This window comes from Aedes aegypti, unplaced genomic scaffold (assembly GCF_002204515.2).
Source record: "Aedes aegypti strain LVP_AGWG unplaced genomic scaffold, AaegL5.0 Primary Assembly AGWG_AaegL5_hic_scaff_2148_PBJ_arrow, whole genome shotgun sequence".
Classification (NCBI taxonomy): domain Eukaryota; kingdom Metazoa; phylum Arthropoda; class Insecta; order Diptera; family Culicidae; genus Aedes; species Aedes aegypti.
The window spans coordinates 1-15,713 of record NW_018735652.1 but is presented as its reverse complement, the minus strand read 5'-3'; the positions used below and the strand labels follow the sequence as shown (position 1 = coordinate 15,713).

Genomic DNA, 15,713 nt, shown 5'->3' with positions numbered 1-15,713 from the left:
TTTTTCTTGGGCTTGCACGGCTTTCCAAAGTCCTTCCAGCTGAAGAAAAGTTTTCGCTGGCGAAACTTCATGACGACCAATTTTTCTCGTCCAGCCAATTCCTCGATTGGTGGAGCTTGAAGATTCCGCCGGAACTTGAAGTGGAGTCGATGCATTTTCAATTGCGACAGGCCCATAACCTGTTAGAGATTGTAGCTTAAGAAGTCTGCGTGGTAGTGGTTAAAAAGGAACTAATTTTATTTTCTGATAATTCTTACAGCTATAGATGTCAAGGCTTGCTGAGATACTTCTTCAACAAACTTTTCTAGTTTTTTCATCGATGAACGACAGATAATAACGACTGCCTCCCAGCGAGTTCTCTTCCATCGGACCGGCTATGTTCGAATGAACAAGCTCCAGAACTTCGCTCGCACGTGATCCCTCGTGATCGAATGGAAGCCGGGTTTGCTTCCCCATTGCACATGGGTCGCAGTTTTGCGGATCCTTCCGCGACAATCTTCATGATTCCCTTATTTGCCGCGTAGATGCTACGTCCGCCGGCCGCATGTGCTCCAGTAGCATTTCATTCTTCGGTGAGGTGCTTCACCGAGCCAGAGTCGAAATACCACTCATCGTCCTCTCCAGCTTCTCGCACAGATAGCACCGTGCAAAAAGCATCTCCTTTCTTGTCCGATTTGTTGCGCTGAGCCGGTTCCTTGGCATTGCAATACCTTGCAATATGCCCAAATTTTTCACACCGACGGCATTGCGGTACCTTACTTGCGTGGTCGTTGCCTTGGTTACCTTACCATGCTTGCTTTTTGAATCGTGTCGCGAAACGAATGCAGGCTCCGTAGTAGGCTCTGCCAAAACGGTCTCCAGTAGAAACTTCGTTTTGATGATGTCACCTGTTATCTGTATTCCAGAATTTTCCAGTCCCATCACCATGGGGCGATACTCCGGCGGTAGACCAGCCAACAGTAACATGCCGATCCATCTGTCGTCCAAGGGAAAGCCAATTCCGATGAGCTGATGCGCTGTCGAAATCATACGGTTCACATAGGCCTCCATCGATCCACAACTGACCAGATACGTCGTGATTAGCTCGCGGAGAAGGAACCACTGGCGGGTCAATCCAGTGTCCTCGAAAGTGTTCGAAAGCTTCCTCCACACTTCGGCCGCAGTTTTTACCTCCTCGACGTGAATGAAATTCACCGGGTCGAGGAACAGAATTATTTTACCTCGTGCGATTCTGTCCTTTCGAGGGTCCACAGCGGGGAGCGTTCCGTCTTCATTAGGCGTTGGTTCCACTGCTTCCCAGAGATCTTCCACTTCCAGATAGGTCTTGACTGCGAACTTCCAGGTCCTCCAGTTTTCTCGACCAACCAACCGCTCGATGTGGGGGTGGCCCTGTGTGTTGAAACTCTGCTGCTGCTGTCGTACCAAAACGTAATCGCCGGATGCGCTGCTTCCTGCATTTGGATTCGCCATTCTTGAAGTGAAAAAAGCTTCAAGTCTTGAATTTTCTTCCGCTTCCACTAGACACGTGTCGACGTCCCATAACCTATTGGGGCAGAGCTAATAAAATACGCGTGTGGTCTAGGTGACGGTCTAACAACTTATATAGTTTTTATTCAAAATCAATCTTAACACTAAAGTCATGGGTTGCTTCGATTGCAAATTTGCCTTCGCTAACAGATTTCCCTTTAGGACATTTTCAAGAAACCAAGCAATAATTTCTCCACTGATTAGGACTAAGATTTCCTCCAGAATTTTTGTTCAGGGTTTCAAAGATTTCAACCAAGAATTTCTCTACCTTTAGAAATTACTTCAGAGAACTAGCAGAAATTCTTTCCAGAAGTCCAGCAGCAATTTTTTGAGTAATTTCCAAATGAAGTTTTCAAAGAATGTTTCCAGAGGAATTGTCAATTACCTTTTCTAATACATTATTCCGTAAATCCCTGAAAAAAAATCCGGAAAGTATTGCTATATCAAATCCTATGATAACTTGTGCAGAAATGGTCGGAATAATGGCTGTAGTATTTGCTGGTGTGAAACCTCGAATGACATTTTGAAGTATCGGCCGTCTTCAGTGTCGTGTACTAGACTCGACTTTCTTTTCTTTTAAATCTTTCAGAACTTTTTTCTGATAAAACTTAATGATGAATCCCTAGCCAAATTCATTAAGGTGAAGATTTATCGAAGCCAAAGTTCAAATTTTCAAGAGCACGGATCTGAAGAACCATACATCCGTTTAAGCTGAAAACATAATCGATTGATCACTAGCTGGTGGTGACCAATCGATTAGGGTTTCAGCTCAAACGAATATTTGATTCTCCAGATCCGTGCTCTTGAAAATTTGAACCTTGGCTTCGCTCGATCTTCACCTTAAGGAATTCCTGGAAGAGCTCTTAATAGCTTTCCTGAAAAAAAAATCAAATGAAGAATTTTAAAGCATTTCTTGATAAACTAAAGATCATGGAAAATCCGTAACGAATTTCTTCCAAAAACGCTGGTTCAAACCCTTGGGGATTTTCGTGGGGGAACTCCTGTAGATATCGTTGAAAAATATGCTAGAGTAACTACTGAAAATACCAGTGTAAAAATCACTGGAGGAAATCCTGAATAAACCTTTGAATATTTTGTAAAGTAATCTCTGTGGAAAATCCTGGTAAAATATTTCGAATCATAATTCACTGCCAGGAGAAGGAAAATACTTGGGTTAATTCTACGAATGGCGTGAGATGAGCGAGGTGACAATTCTCGACTCGAGTGAAGTGACTCTCCATTTGATTTGCACGGCGAGTCACTTCACTCGAGTCGATCCAAAAAAAAATCATTTTTTCTTTCGTTTCACATCAAAAATTTGTTCCTTAATTTTCGGCCCAGGGATGATCTAAATTAAAACTGGAACTAACTTCACGAAAAAATACCTCCTCGGTATTTCTGAAAAAGACAAAAAAAGTGACTTTTGTAGAAATGTTTCGAAATAAGAGACCTCATCGCTCCTCATCGTTAACGTTAAGGTCCCTAAACCTGCGCCACAACGAATCAAAATACGTAACTTACGGCGCATCGATCCGCTTCGGCTACAAGCTGACTTCGTAAGCAGGGATATGACCAACTTCTATCAGTGTGAGGACATCGACGTTAAGACGGAAATACTAACAACGGAACTACGTACGCTCCTCGACAATCATGCACCAGAGAAAACCATAAGGGGCCGTCCATAAATGACGTAGCATTTTTTCACTGATTTTTTACACCCCTCCCCTCGTAGCATTTTGTCACAAATGCTGGTACTCCCCCCTGGAAAATACGTAGCATATCGAGCACCCCCCCCCCTCTATATTTTTTTTATTTGTTTTCCTTAGTGACTGGGTTGAAACAAAAAAATGGAATTGAGAAGTTCAATACAAAGTTTGATATTGATTACTGACTGAAATGAAAGGATTATAATCTATTCTAACAGTTTCATATACAGTAGCGCTTAAAAGTAATTTGAAAAAGTTTTAAATAAACATTTTCCTTGGTTTTGGTTTCCAGTTTCTCAAAGACTAAATTATATTACTATTACTGTTCTTACCATAAAAAACAAGTTTACTATAAAAAATTGTAAACAAATTGATTGGATTGATGAAGCTCGTTACTGTCGAGTTAGGGCCCAATATATTTTATAATATATTGAACAAAAATTTCGTTATATTAGAAGATTGTTTTTTTTTTTAATTATTCTTTGTTAGGAAATAGAGTTCAATGAAGATGATCAAGAAAATATATTAATTTGAAATGAATCATCGTTAATATTATCCAATTTCAAATCATTCTAACAAACAGTGGCCAGATACATAAAAGATTAAACTTGAAATATTTGGAATGTTTAGAAAATTTTAGCGATTATTATACAAATACAATAATCTCTCCTAATATTTCAGTTGATTTTCCTTATCGTTTCCATACTGAATTAATCTTACAAATTACCGAGTTTTTAACAAAATTTAATGATAGGGCAATTTTATTAACACTCGAATCTATTATACTCATTAATATTCAGGCTATTCCATCAAGAGCATTGATATATCAAAACAAATGATGAGTTGATTGGGTGGAAATCTCATGCAACATTGAAGGCACAATTCACGGAATAAATATCTTGCTTTAAATGTTATATTTGCCAAGAAGAGCATACCGTCGGACGGGGCTACTTTTGATTCCGGGGGCTACTTTGGACACTCACCTTTTAAATTTATTTGCAGCATAAATATTATTCTGAGCAAATTTGTGTCTTCAGCACTTTTATTAACCAATGCACGCTCTACCACTAGACATGAATTATTTTTGAAAAAAACATCAACAATAACAGGACAAACAAGAATATATTTCAAAAATGTCCGAATTCATTTTCACAAGCTATAAAACATTGGCTATGCAAACATTGTTTGAATTTTTCCCAAGTCGTGGAAAGTTATTGGGAGCATCACACAACTATCGAATAGTCATGTTTCATAAAAAAAAATGTGATAGTGTTTTGCTAAAAATTGTTGTTTTATTAAAATAATTGATCAAAGGTCTTATTTTTACGACTTTTTTTGGTTATAATATTCTGGGTTGTATATTTTACAACATAAAAAAAATAAAATAATTTTTTGGAAAAGTGAATAGACATAAAACACACATATTTCAGAACGTACCAATGGAAAGTTCACAACATAATCTCTAAAAAAAATATTTTCTGTCATATTTTATAAAAATTTGCTGTACAAAACAATTGCATCCATTTATTTCTAAGATAAACAACTCTTAAGCCAGCTCTAAACTGCTAAAAAGCTAAAAGCATATTACAAAAGCAATCTTTTACTTCTCCACGATCTTGCACAACTTTACTTCAAAGATTGCGTTTATAATGAAATTACTTTTAATTACAGGTATTCATGTGATCCCTCTACATACCGTTCATGTTATATGAAGAAGAATAGAAAAGACGGTTTTTGTACATTAATCATTAATCATCGCAGTACCTAGTAGAAACATTGTTCTTTTATGTCAATTTAAAAATCAAGCATTCGTAACTGATAGTTCCATTTAAAGGGAAGTTGAAAGTTTAAGTTTCATACTGCAAACTGGAAAGTCCGAATAGCATGTTTCGCTGAAATTAATTGTTATGTATGTGTAATTGTTTCAAGCTTTGCCATTTTCTAAATTACGTTTCTCAATGCAAAAACGTTCCATTACATCACAATGGATGATAATCCATATAATCAATTTCAATTTAATGAGGTAAAATCATTTTATTATCAAATTGTGAAAACTTCTGAAAATGTCCAAAGTAGCCCCTTTATTGTCTTGAAGGACACACTTTTTTCGCTATTCAAGCATTTTTGTTATTTCTTGTTGGATTTGCCTCATATTTTGCACATTTGTTACGAACATATACAACTTAAATGTATGTAAGAATCATCAATATCTATCCATAATTCTAAGAATTACAAATCCTCAAAGTTGAAGAATGAGGAAATATTGTCAAAAGAAGCCCCGTTTGACGGTATTTTATTTTCTTGAAGAAATAAAGCCCCAACAGAAAATATGGATAAAACTGACTTTATGTCATGTTAACAAATGGCAAAAAAATGTACTCCAAGTAGTTAGAGCATTAATGTTTTATCAATTCATTAAACTTATTTCGTTTATTTATAAATTTATTAATTTGGACACGAATATAATATAATATTCACATAATTATTTAAAGCTTCAAAACATCTGTTTGATTGCATTTATCGAGAAAATCTGAAGTTTCATAGCTATTTTTTCAATCTTGTCATATGAATGTTTTGAAGCTTAATCATAATGTTATAACCCAAGTTTATAAGTAAAAAAAAAGAAGTGTCATGAAAAATAATTGTATGCAATTTTTCTCAGCGCCTTTCTTTTAACGGACTTGATTCAAAATGCTACGTCCACTAGCTAGGACCCCTCCCTCCCCCTCGTCACACTTCGTCACAAATTTGTGAAGACCCCCCTCCCCCCTAAAAAGCTACGTCATTTATGGACGACCCCTAACCGTCCGTGACAAGCGAACGCCATGGATGACCAACGCAATGGAAGAAGCTGTTAAGACCAGGGATTTGGCTTACTCATTGTATGCTAGAAACCCTAACAGGAAGTAGGGGGATCCACAGTGGAACGACTATCAGCAAAAACGCAGCAGAACTGCTACTCTCATTTCTGCGGCTAAAAAACGATATGGCGAAAAGTATTTCGATCCCAATCTACCCGCACAACAGCTTTGGAACAATCTTCGCCGAGAGGGAGTCCATAACTACAGTCGAAAAGATTGCAGCAATGGTGATTTAGATGTTGACGGGATGAATGAGTTCTTCGCCGAAGGGCATCGCCAACTTGGAAACGACACCGGGCAGCCACAGCATCTCTCGGCGCAAATCAGCAGATACACCACCCAGAACTTTCCAGTTAGGGAAGTTAATGCTCCGTTCGATTTTCAAGCTGTGAGTGTTAACGAAGTTAACAAATATATGCACCAAATAACATCTAACGCAGTTCGTAGTGACGAGATCCCCATATCCTTCATAAAAATGCTTTCGCCTTTTGTGTTGCCATTACTGGTAGACCTTTTCAATAAAATCATCGCCTCCCAAGTGTTTCCCAAGATTTGGAAAAATGCTATCGTGCACCCAATTCCGAAGATCTCTCTTCCAGAGGCACACAAAGACTTCAGACCAATAAGTGTTCTGCCAGCTGTGTCTAAAATTCTGGAAAAAATCTTGCTCGCTCAGATTACTGAGCATCTCAATTCTTCGGAGCCATCAATGCTAGCGACGAATCAGAGCGGCTATCGCAAACGTCACAGTACATCAACCACCCTCGCTAAGGTTTCTCACGACGTATTGGTCGGGCTGGATGGAAGGCAGTGCACAGTAATGGTTTTGGTTGATTTTTCACTAGCCTTCAATTCAGTACTTCATCCTCTGCTACACAGCAAGCTTCGCAACGAATTCAGTTTTTCGACAACTGCTTGCAACTTGGTGCAATCATTCCTCGGCCAGAGGAGCCAAGTGGTCAAAATGGGACACAATGTTTCCAGCGCACGAACTCTCCTGGATGGCACCCCACAAGGATCGTGTCTCAGCTCCCTGCTCTTCAGCTTATATGTGAACAGCCTACCTTCGGTCTTGATGTGCCACTACCAACTCTACGCGGATGATCTGCAAATATACACCACTGGTCCAACGGAGGATCTCCATCTACTAATTCAAGCAATCAACAGAGACCTTCTTGCGATTGAACGATGGGCAGCTGGAAACGGCCTACACCCCAATCCCAAAAAGACGCAAGCGATAATATTTAGCAGAGAAGAACTTCCATCTAACGCTGATATCATTTTCTGTGGTGAAGCAATTCAATTATCAGAAGTGGTAACAAACCTAGGCTTGCAATTGGACAGCAAATTCAATTGGTCACAACAGGTAAACGCAATCACGTCTAAAGTATTCAACTCAGTAAGAGTCATGAAACGTTTCTCACCTGTGTTACCTGTGCCCACGCGAAGAAAATTGATCCAAGCGGTTGTGATGCCGATCCTCACCTACGGTGATGTAGTATTCTACCCTGGACTTACGAACCTGCAAAAACAACAACTTCATCGATGTTTCAAAGCTGCAATTCGCTTCGTCTATGGTCTACGGCGCAGGGACTCGACGCAAGCCGTCAGAAAAACAATCACTGGTTGCAATCTTCAACAATACTATCACCTACGAGTATGCTGCTTTATGAGACTAGGATACCATGGACAGCTGCCTGAGTATCTACAACAGCATATGCAACGAGGACAAATGGAACGAGCTAGAACCTTCGTAACTCCACGGTATTCTTCGATCGCTAGAAAGAGTATACTTGTGAGTGGCATCTCCCAGTGGAATAATCTCCCCTTTGCACTTCGAACGATGCCATCAGCAACAAGCTTCAAGGAAGCTTTGAAGCAGCGTACGCATAGTAATTAAGGAAGCAAACACTTTATTTTTATTATTATGTTGAAAACTTTGTTATCCAATGTAATTTAATCTTAAAAATGTTTTTCCTTGACATGAGCAAACGTTTGTATAAACAGCAAGTTATCGTACACAATAGCTAACAATAAATACAAAATACAAATACAAATACTTTTTAGTGACTTGCTTCAATAATGTGACCAAGTCACTCAAAAGTGACTCGCTACCAGCCTTGTAGTTCTCGGTAGGAAATCTGAAAAATCGAAAGTTTGTTGATTCAGGCCTGCGAATCGGGAAGCATGGCCACCCTGAATACCGTGCTATTTGACATTATACTAAACGCCCTGTAAATCAAATGCTGTTTTCGGACACCAACCCCATCTCTCAAGCAACGGTGATTATCGACAGACCTACGATTTATTTTACACATCACTGTTCCGAGGTTGTACTATTATAACGAAATTCCAATTGAACCAAGCACCATTCTCCGGGCAGGTTCAAACCCAACTGTCCTCCACGTCTGGAACCGACGAACGGTCCCACTCTAGCTCATCATCTTGACGTCCTTGCGCTTGGCCATGTCCTCGTAGCTGGAGTGGACGTAGAACTCCTGGAAGGACGGATCCACGAACTGGTCTTTGGGCAGGGTCTTGAAGACGGGCTCACCGTACCAGGTTCCCACCTGCCAGCCCTTGACGTCCTTCATCAGGTCCGCTTCCTCGTCGCGGTTTCGCTTCAGCTGCTTCAGATATTCACGGTCCCTTTCGGCCAGCAGCAGGGCGTAGATTACGTTCCGGGCCGAGCGCATCTCGACGTCGTTGCGCTGGTTCTCCTTGCAGTTCAGATAGTACATGGACAATCCGGCGGTGGTGAAACCCGCGTAGGCCGCAATCATTTGCCATCCTGTGGTCCGCAAAAGAAAGATTCCCCAGATCAGAACAATCAAAACAATCGGTGACATAACCGAACAGAAGAAAATCACTCACCTTTGAAGTACTTTTTCGCTGGAATCCTGGCAAAGGGAATATTCTGATAGCCACCCTTTGGTGGCATATCCTGCAGCTTAGCCGGAGAAGCACTCATTTCGAATCTGGAAGTTTTGGAAGCGAATTAAAATCACAAAATTTATAAGGAATCCGCGAAGGAAAACCTCGATCGAATTCACCCCCTGATGGCAATGCGAATTCCGAGCGAATGACAGTTCGGTCGGTGGAAAGGGTGGAAAGGGAAAAAGAAATCAAAACCGCGAATCGGTGCACGAGTCGAATCGAACCGGTAGGAAAATGTTGCGCAACATGAGGTACACACTGAGCCAAAAGCTGTGTGCGTTTGAAATAAAAATATTAATTTATCACACGGGAAAAACATATGTTGTAAAATTTAATATTTTATGCGTGGTATTATTCACACAGTTGAAAATCGGAATTTTTGACACGCAAAAAACAGATATTCTTTAAATCCATGCGTCGGAGCTACGTCGGGCAAAGTGCGCTGTGTAGTACACCAGATCCACTGTTCAGCGCACCATGCCCGACGTTAAATTCGACGTATAGATTTGGAGAAAAATCGGTTTTCGCGTGTCGATGGACCTGAAACGTAATAAAGATCCAAACGCAATGATAGCGGAACGGCAACGGAAAGCGGAACCGGTTCGCCAGCATGAACTATACCATGCTTGTCGACATAGTATTGGATCACTTTCATTCGGTTACAGCTCAATCGAATTGGTGTGATTCATGCTGGCGAGCCAATTCAATCTTTATGTTGCGACAGATCCTCCAAAAGTGTCGCGAATATCAAGTAGAGATGGTCGGGTCTCGGGTTTTCAAACCCGAAACCCGGCCCGAACCCGAACCCGACGGGTTCGGGTCGGGTTCGGGTTTGAAAATTTAATTTGTTTCGGGTTTGGGTTCGGGTCGGGTACGGATACAAAATTACAAAATTATCGGGTACGGATCGGGTTCGGGCTTGAAAAAAATCGGGTTTAGTCGGGTTTGGGTCGGGTTTGGTGAGAATTGGGAACAGAGTAAAAACCTGGAAGCTTCCCTATGCATATAAAACGATGAATTTATCATCTTCTCAAACTCGGGTTTTTGATAGAGAGTAAAAGCGTCTGAACAGGTATACAGTCTAGCAACGAATGATTTATTTGCTCAATTATAATGCAACGCTTACTACGCGAACATCCCCCTTAAACGGGTATTTGTACAACACCCAATAACTTTCGGTGTTGTAGCTTTGGTCCAGATAACGCCTTTGTGAGGATGTCTGCCGCTTGAAGATTGGATGCCACATGTTCCAGCTTGATCGATTTCGCCTCTACTTGCTCACGAACGAAATGATGCCTCACATCGATGTGTTTCGTCCTTGCTGAATAGCCCATTTCCTTTTCAGCCAGACAGATTTGAACTATTATTGTCGCATTTGGTGACCAGAGACTCGTTGATGTCGTATAGCTCACGGATGAATCTTCTCTGATGTCTGGTCTCGTGCACTGTGCGATGAACTGAAGTCCTTCAATCAGCTCACGGAATGGAATAGCCTTCATCTTTTCTCTTTCTCCCTCATTTCGTGGGCTCATCGTTTTCAATAGTCGCTGATTTGCGTCCAGCGGTGTTGATACAGGATTACAGTCGCTCAGATTGTATTTTTCTAACAACTCATCTATGTACCGTTCCATTTAGTAGACGAGAAGATCCAGTTGCGCGACCAGCACAAGGAGATGTCGAACTGTAGCGTAGCGGACAACAGGAGAATATGTTTCAGTGTAATCCACTCCTTTCACTTGCGAGAATCCTTTGATTACAAGTCTTGTCTTGTAACGCTCGATAGAACCATCCGTAGCGTGTTTGATCTTGAAGACCCACTTATTCTTCAACGCTTTCCGTCCCTTTGGAAGATCCACAAGACACCATTTTCCGTTAGATCGCAATCAAAGACAAATTAAAGATCTCGATGTCCCTTGCAGTTGCCCAAAATTTTATGGCTCGTAAGGTAATCTAGAATGCCGTGAAAAGTGTACTGCGATCTGCAGTACTAGAAGTGGTACACAATCTGTGCCCGAGTGTGACGGACCTGTCGCAATGCTTCGTACTTTGACGGGAGCGCAGTGCTGGTCCATCTCCCGAACTGCGGACCACGTCCTACTTGGCTGTGTTGATTCTGTGGATTTGCAAATTTCTGATGCAGGACCTGTATGTTACCTTAAGGCCCAACGCAATGATAGCGGAACGGCAACGGAATGCGGAACCAGTTCGCCAGCATGAATCACAACATCTCGACTAAGCTGACAGCCGAATGAAATCGGATCAACACTGAGTGGACAAGCTGATAATAGTTCATGCTGGCGAACCGGTTCCGCATTCCGTTGCCGTTCCGCTATCATTGCGTTTGGGCCTTTAAAAAATCAGCATACTTGCCTGGAAATCTGCGCTCCCTCTCATTGCGCCTCATCGGTAGAATTCTGAGTAAATTGCGAGGGGAGCGCAAGCGATTGCTGCGGATCCAGTGGCTCTTCTAGCGCACAATCGCCGTTGAATTTTCGCTATCCCTATTTGCGCTGTCGGAATCCTCGCTCGAGTTGACGACCAGTGTTGATCGTCGATCACATTCAGCCGGCGCTCGCCATCTACGATCTCTTGCTGATGAACTTCCGTAACAACCATCGGTTCGATAGTCAAATCCGCATTGTCCGTCTCCGGTAACTCCTGTACCGGTCGCGTCGTCCAGTATCACAACGTCTCGACTTTCCAAAAACTTGATTTTTCTTCATGTCGTACATACGATAGGCCTTGGAACACACCGAGTAGCCGATCAAAATGCACGGAACGACTTGGGGTCCCACTTCACACGCTTGACTTTTGGAACGTACGCCATTACTCTTGCTCTGAAGACTCGTAATTTCGATATATCCCTTTCCTTCCCGTAAACTTCTCGAATGGGTGACTAAGATGCCCTTCGTTGGCGATGGTTGATTAGATATACCGCTGTCGATGCCGCTTCTGCCCAAAATCGCTTGTCCAACTTACTGTCGAACAACAAACATCTTGCTCGCTCCTGAATCGTCCGGTTCATGCGTTTCAGCCAACCCGTTTTGCTCCGGATTGTGAGGCACTGTTGTCTCGTGACGGATTCCGTGTGTCTTGAGAAATCCTCGAAATGCTTACCAACATATTCTCACCACTGTCAGTGCGCAGGCACTTCAACTTCTTTCCGGTCTGGGTTTCGGAATAAAGCCTGATTTGCTGCTGAACAGGAATCGCTAAGAAATTTCTCGCCGATTTCTTGAAGAAATTTTCTACAGCGACTCCCGTTTGAAATGACATCTCTTTTCAACTGCGTACTGCCGATTAGAAAAAGCGCTTCCTTTGATCGATTCCCTTGCAGGAATTTTCCATGCATCAAGATAGGCCAGAAATTACTTGTCAGCAGCGAATCAAGCTTAAGCCTTGAACTCCAAAAACGCTTTAAACACATCTTTCGTCGATTTCAGGAAATAGACGAACGTCATCTTGCTCGCATCATCGATGAAGTGACAAAATACTTGTTCCAACGATGGATAGTGTACAGTGCTTTGTGAAGATATCGGGTGCATTATCGGACCCCGTTTGAAACACGCAAAGTCGTCGAAAGGCCGATGGTCTTTCCTGCCTCCCTGTTCAATATGTTCTAGAAGGTGTTATGAAACGGACGGGCTTCAACATGCGGACGATCTTCAATCAATCCAGCCAGTTCATGGTTTCGCTGACGACATTGTCGGAAGAACGTTCTACGTGGTTTCTGAACAGTATACCAGGCTGAAACGTGAAGCAGACCGGGTTGGATTGAAGGTAAATACGTCGAAAACGAAATATCTGCTGGGTGGAGGAACCGAGCGCGATAGAGCTCTCATTGGCAGAATCGTGATGATCGACGGGGATGAGTTCGATGTGGTGGACGAATTTGTCTACCTCGGATCATTGATATCGTCGGATAACAACTGCAGCAGGGAAATTCGAAGCATATACTGCCGTGAATCGCAAGTCAGTCCCATCTGCATTCCTTCAAATTGAGTTGAGTTCAGTTGTTCAACATATTTTTCCAATGCTCTTTCAGCTGCCCTTTATGAGATAATAAGACTTGTTCGGGAAAAAATAGAAAAAACAGCAAGTCAAATTGTCCATAATGGAAAGTGATCGCATATCAGTCCCACTACTGATTTCACAAAAAAAAAAAACACAAAATTAATCGTGTTTTAATCATCTTTCTATTTTTCTCAGAAAGATATCATAGTAAAAAGCAAATCGTGGAAGTTTCATTAAGATTTGAACATGTTCCAATTATCTGGAGTTTTTTGAATATCCGCATGGAAAACGAATTTGGAAACTTCACACCCCATCTTCTCAATTCTTTTTACAGATGGGACTGACTTGCTATTCACGGCAGTATAATTGCCGGAAGTTCGTGCTAATACGGGACTCCACAAGACGCTGATAAGACCGGTAGTCTTCTACGGGCATGAGACGTGGACAATGCTCGAAGAGGACTGCAAGCGCTAGGAGTTTTAGAACGACGTGTGCTTAGGACGATCTTTGGCGGAGTATGTGAGAATGGCGTATAGAGGAGAAGAATGAACCACGAGCTTGCGCAACTCTACGGTGAACCCAATATCCAGATAGTCGCAAAAGCTGGAAGGGTACGATGGGCGGGGACACGTTGTGAGAATTGCCGGTTAACAATCCCGCAAAAATGGTGTTCACCTCAATCCGGCCGGTACAAGACGAAGGGGAGCGCAACGAGCTAGGTGGTTTGACCAAGTGGAGCAGGATCTGGAGCGATCGAGAAACTGGAGGTTAGCAGCCATGGACCGAGTTAGTTGGCGTAACATTGTGGCGCAGTCATGTCTTGAAGGGACGTAGCGCCATCAAAAGGAAAGGAACCATTTTTACTTACACCTTTAAGAAAATGATGACCGAGCGCAGAATCGATAACTCATTATTCGAAATAATTCTCGCGTAACTTTTCAAAACGACCTAACTACAATTCACACATTTCGAGAAATCGAGCTTGAAGGTTGTGAAATTATTTTTAACTGTATCAAACTGAAACATTTTTTCCCCACTGTGTTGCCTTTAGAGGGAAGCAGTGTGATAGAGTTCAACGTAAGAATTGACATTTTGACAATTTATTTGGAATTACGCTGAAATCTATAAAAACATCAGATAGGACGTTTTGACCAACAATATGTACATAGGATGAATCCATAGGCCGTTTTGTTTCAACATAGGTACATTGGACATTCACTTTGGTCATATTGTTTCAGTTATTGTAACATCGGACATTTTGATTTGTGCACACAGAAGTTGTTTTATTGCATTTCGTTACCACGTGCGCATTCATTCATGTCAGAGTGCTTATTTTGTTGCGGTGTAATAATCGCATACATCAGCTTTTCTTTGTTTTGATTCATTCAATGCCACGGCGTCGCTATTTCCCCTCTATCTATATATCCTATGTTAGCAACAAAAGGAGGGGAAACGTGGAGCTGTATATAGGACTTTGCGACTTGCTCACACATAGTTGCAGAGCGATCAATCAAGCGTATGTATTTGTTAGGCGTTGGCTCCTTTCTCAAGTTCCTACAAACAGATGGACGCGTCGTCATCTCATCATTCCCCACCGCAATTTCTTGTTTCCACCGACGGCTGGTGCTGATTGCAACACAGCCGTCACCACCACCACGTCATGCATGGGAGATCCACACATGATCATGTGGGCGAAACCGTCATAAGAACGGGGGGAAAATTGAGGGAGAATCAGTGAGAGAGCAAAATGCCCTACATACAGCTTAAAGTTTCCCCTCCTTCTGTTGTTACATAGGACATGTTCGAAAAGTAATTGTTGATAATGCCCGGTGCGTCCAGAATCCGCTCCCTTGCATTCGGAATGAAGCGGGAACCGCTCTTCGTGGACATGGGTATTTTCACAGAGCAGACAACTTTGAGTGAGTGCATGTGTCATTCCGTAGCTCACTTTGCCTTTGTCTGGTATGACCAAATTCGCTTGTTGCCGATATCACTTACCTTAATCACTTCCAATAAAATCTTGATACGCTCGAAATTCTTGGGGCGTTTCGTTCCGTTCTGCTGCGTGTCCTTCCTCCCCGCTTCCGCCCCCTGGCTTCCTCGTATCAACATATAGTGAAATCCGTAGTCGGTCGGTTGGGAATGAATCTGTCCCGCCGGAAGCTTGCTTCTGGCTGAGCGTTTTCGATTAACTTCCTACCTATCCACCTCCAGGTTTCTCACTCGGGGTCTTCCCGCACAAGCGTCTCGGCGGAATCGTTTGCTGCACTCGAACGAAACCGACAGCTTCTGTTCATTGTGCTGGCGTTGAAAGTCGATGATGCTGCCGATAGATCCATATTTTTCTGCCCACGAGGAGCAGGTCCTTTCGTCAGTTTGCCGTTCTGTTCTTTTTAATTATATGTTCAGCTTATTGAGATAACTTATTCAGACATTTTTCACAACGCAAAACAGGAGGCCACCTTCAACAGACGATTTTTTTTTCGCACTGACGTTCGATCGCAACTTGTTTGTACTCTCTTCACTCCGCGTCGACTGCTGCTGCTGAGAGCAGAGCAGCACCACCCGCCTTCTAGTAGGGAACTCTTCATACATACGAATCACAGAGTGAATCACGTCTTCAAACTGGGGAAAAGCGAGGAGGAATCAGCGAGAGCAAAAAGTTCCT

The 15,713-nt window shown here is 42.2% G+C and overlaps 1 protein-coding gene across 1 annotated transcript; it reads right to left on the bottom strand.

Annotated features, from left to right (window-relative positions):
- Window positions 1-8,379: 8,379 nt before the first annotated feature.
- On the bottom strand, window positions 8,380-9,237 carry LOC5566909 (NADH dehydrogenase [ubiquinone] 1 alpha subcomplex subunit 13). Its single transcript, XM_001651268.2, has 3 exons — window positions 9,133-9,237; window positions 8,969-9,072; window positions 8,380-8,885 (listed from the first exon to the last, which is right to left on the bottom strand). The coding sequence occupies exons 2-3, from the start codon at window positions 9,063-9,065 to the stop codon at window positions 8,527-8,529; spliced, it is 456 nt and encodes a 151-aa protein (XP_001651318.1). The 5' UTR covers window positions 9,066-9,072; window positions 9,133-9,237; the 3' UTR covers window positions 8,380-8,526.
- Window positions 9,238-15,713: the final 6,476 nt, after the last annotated feature.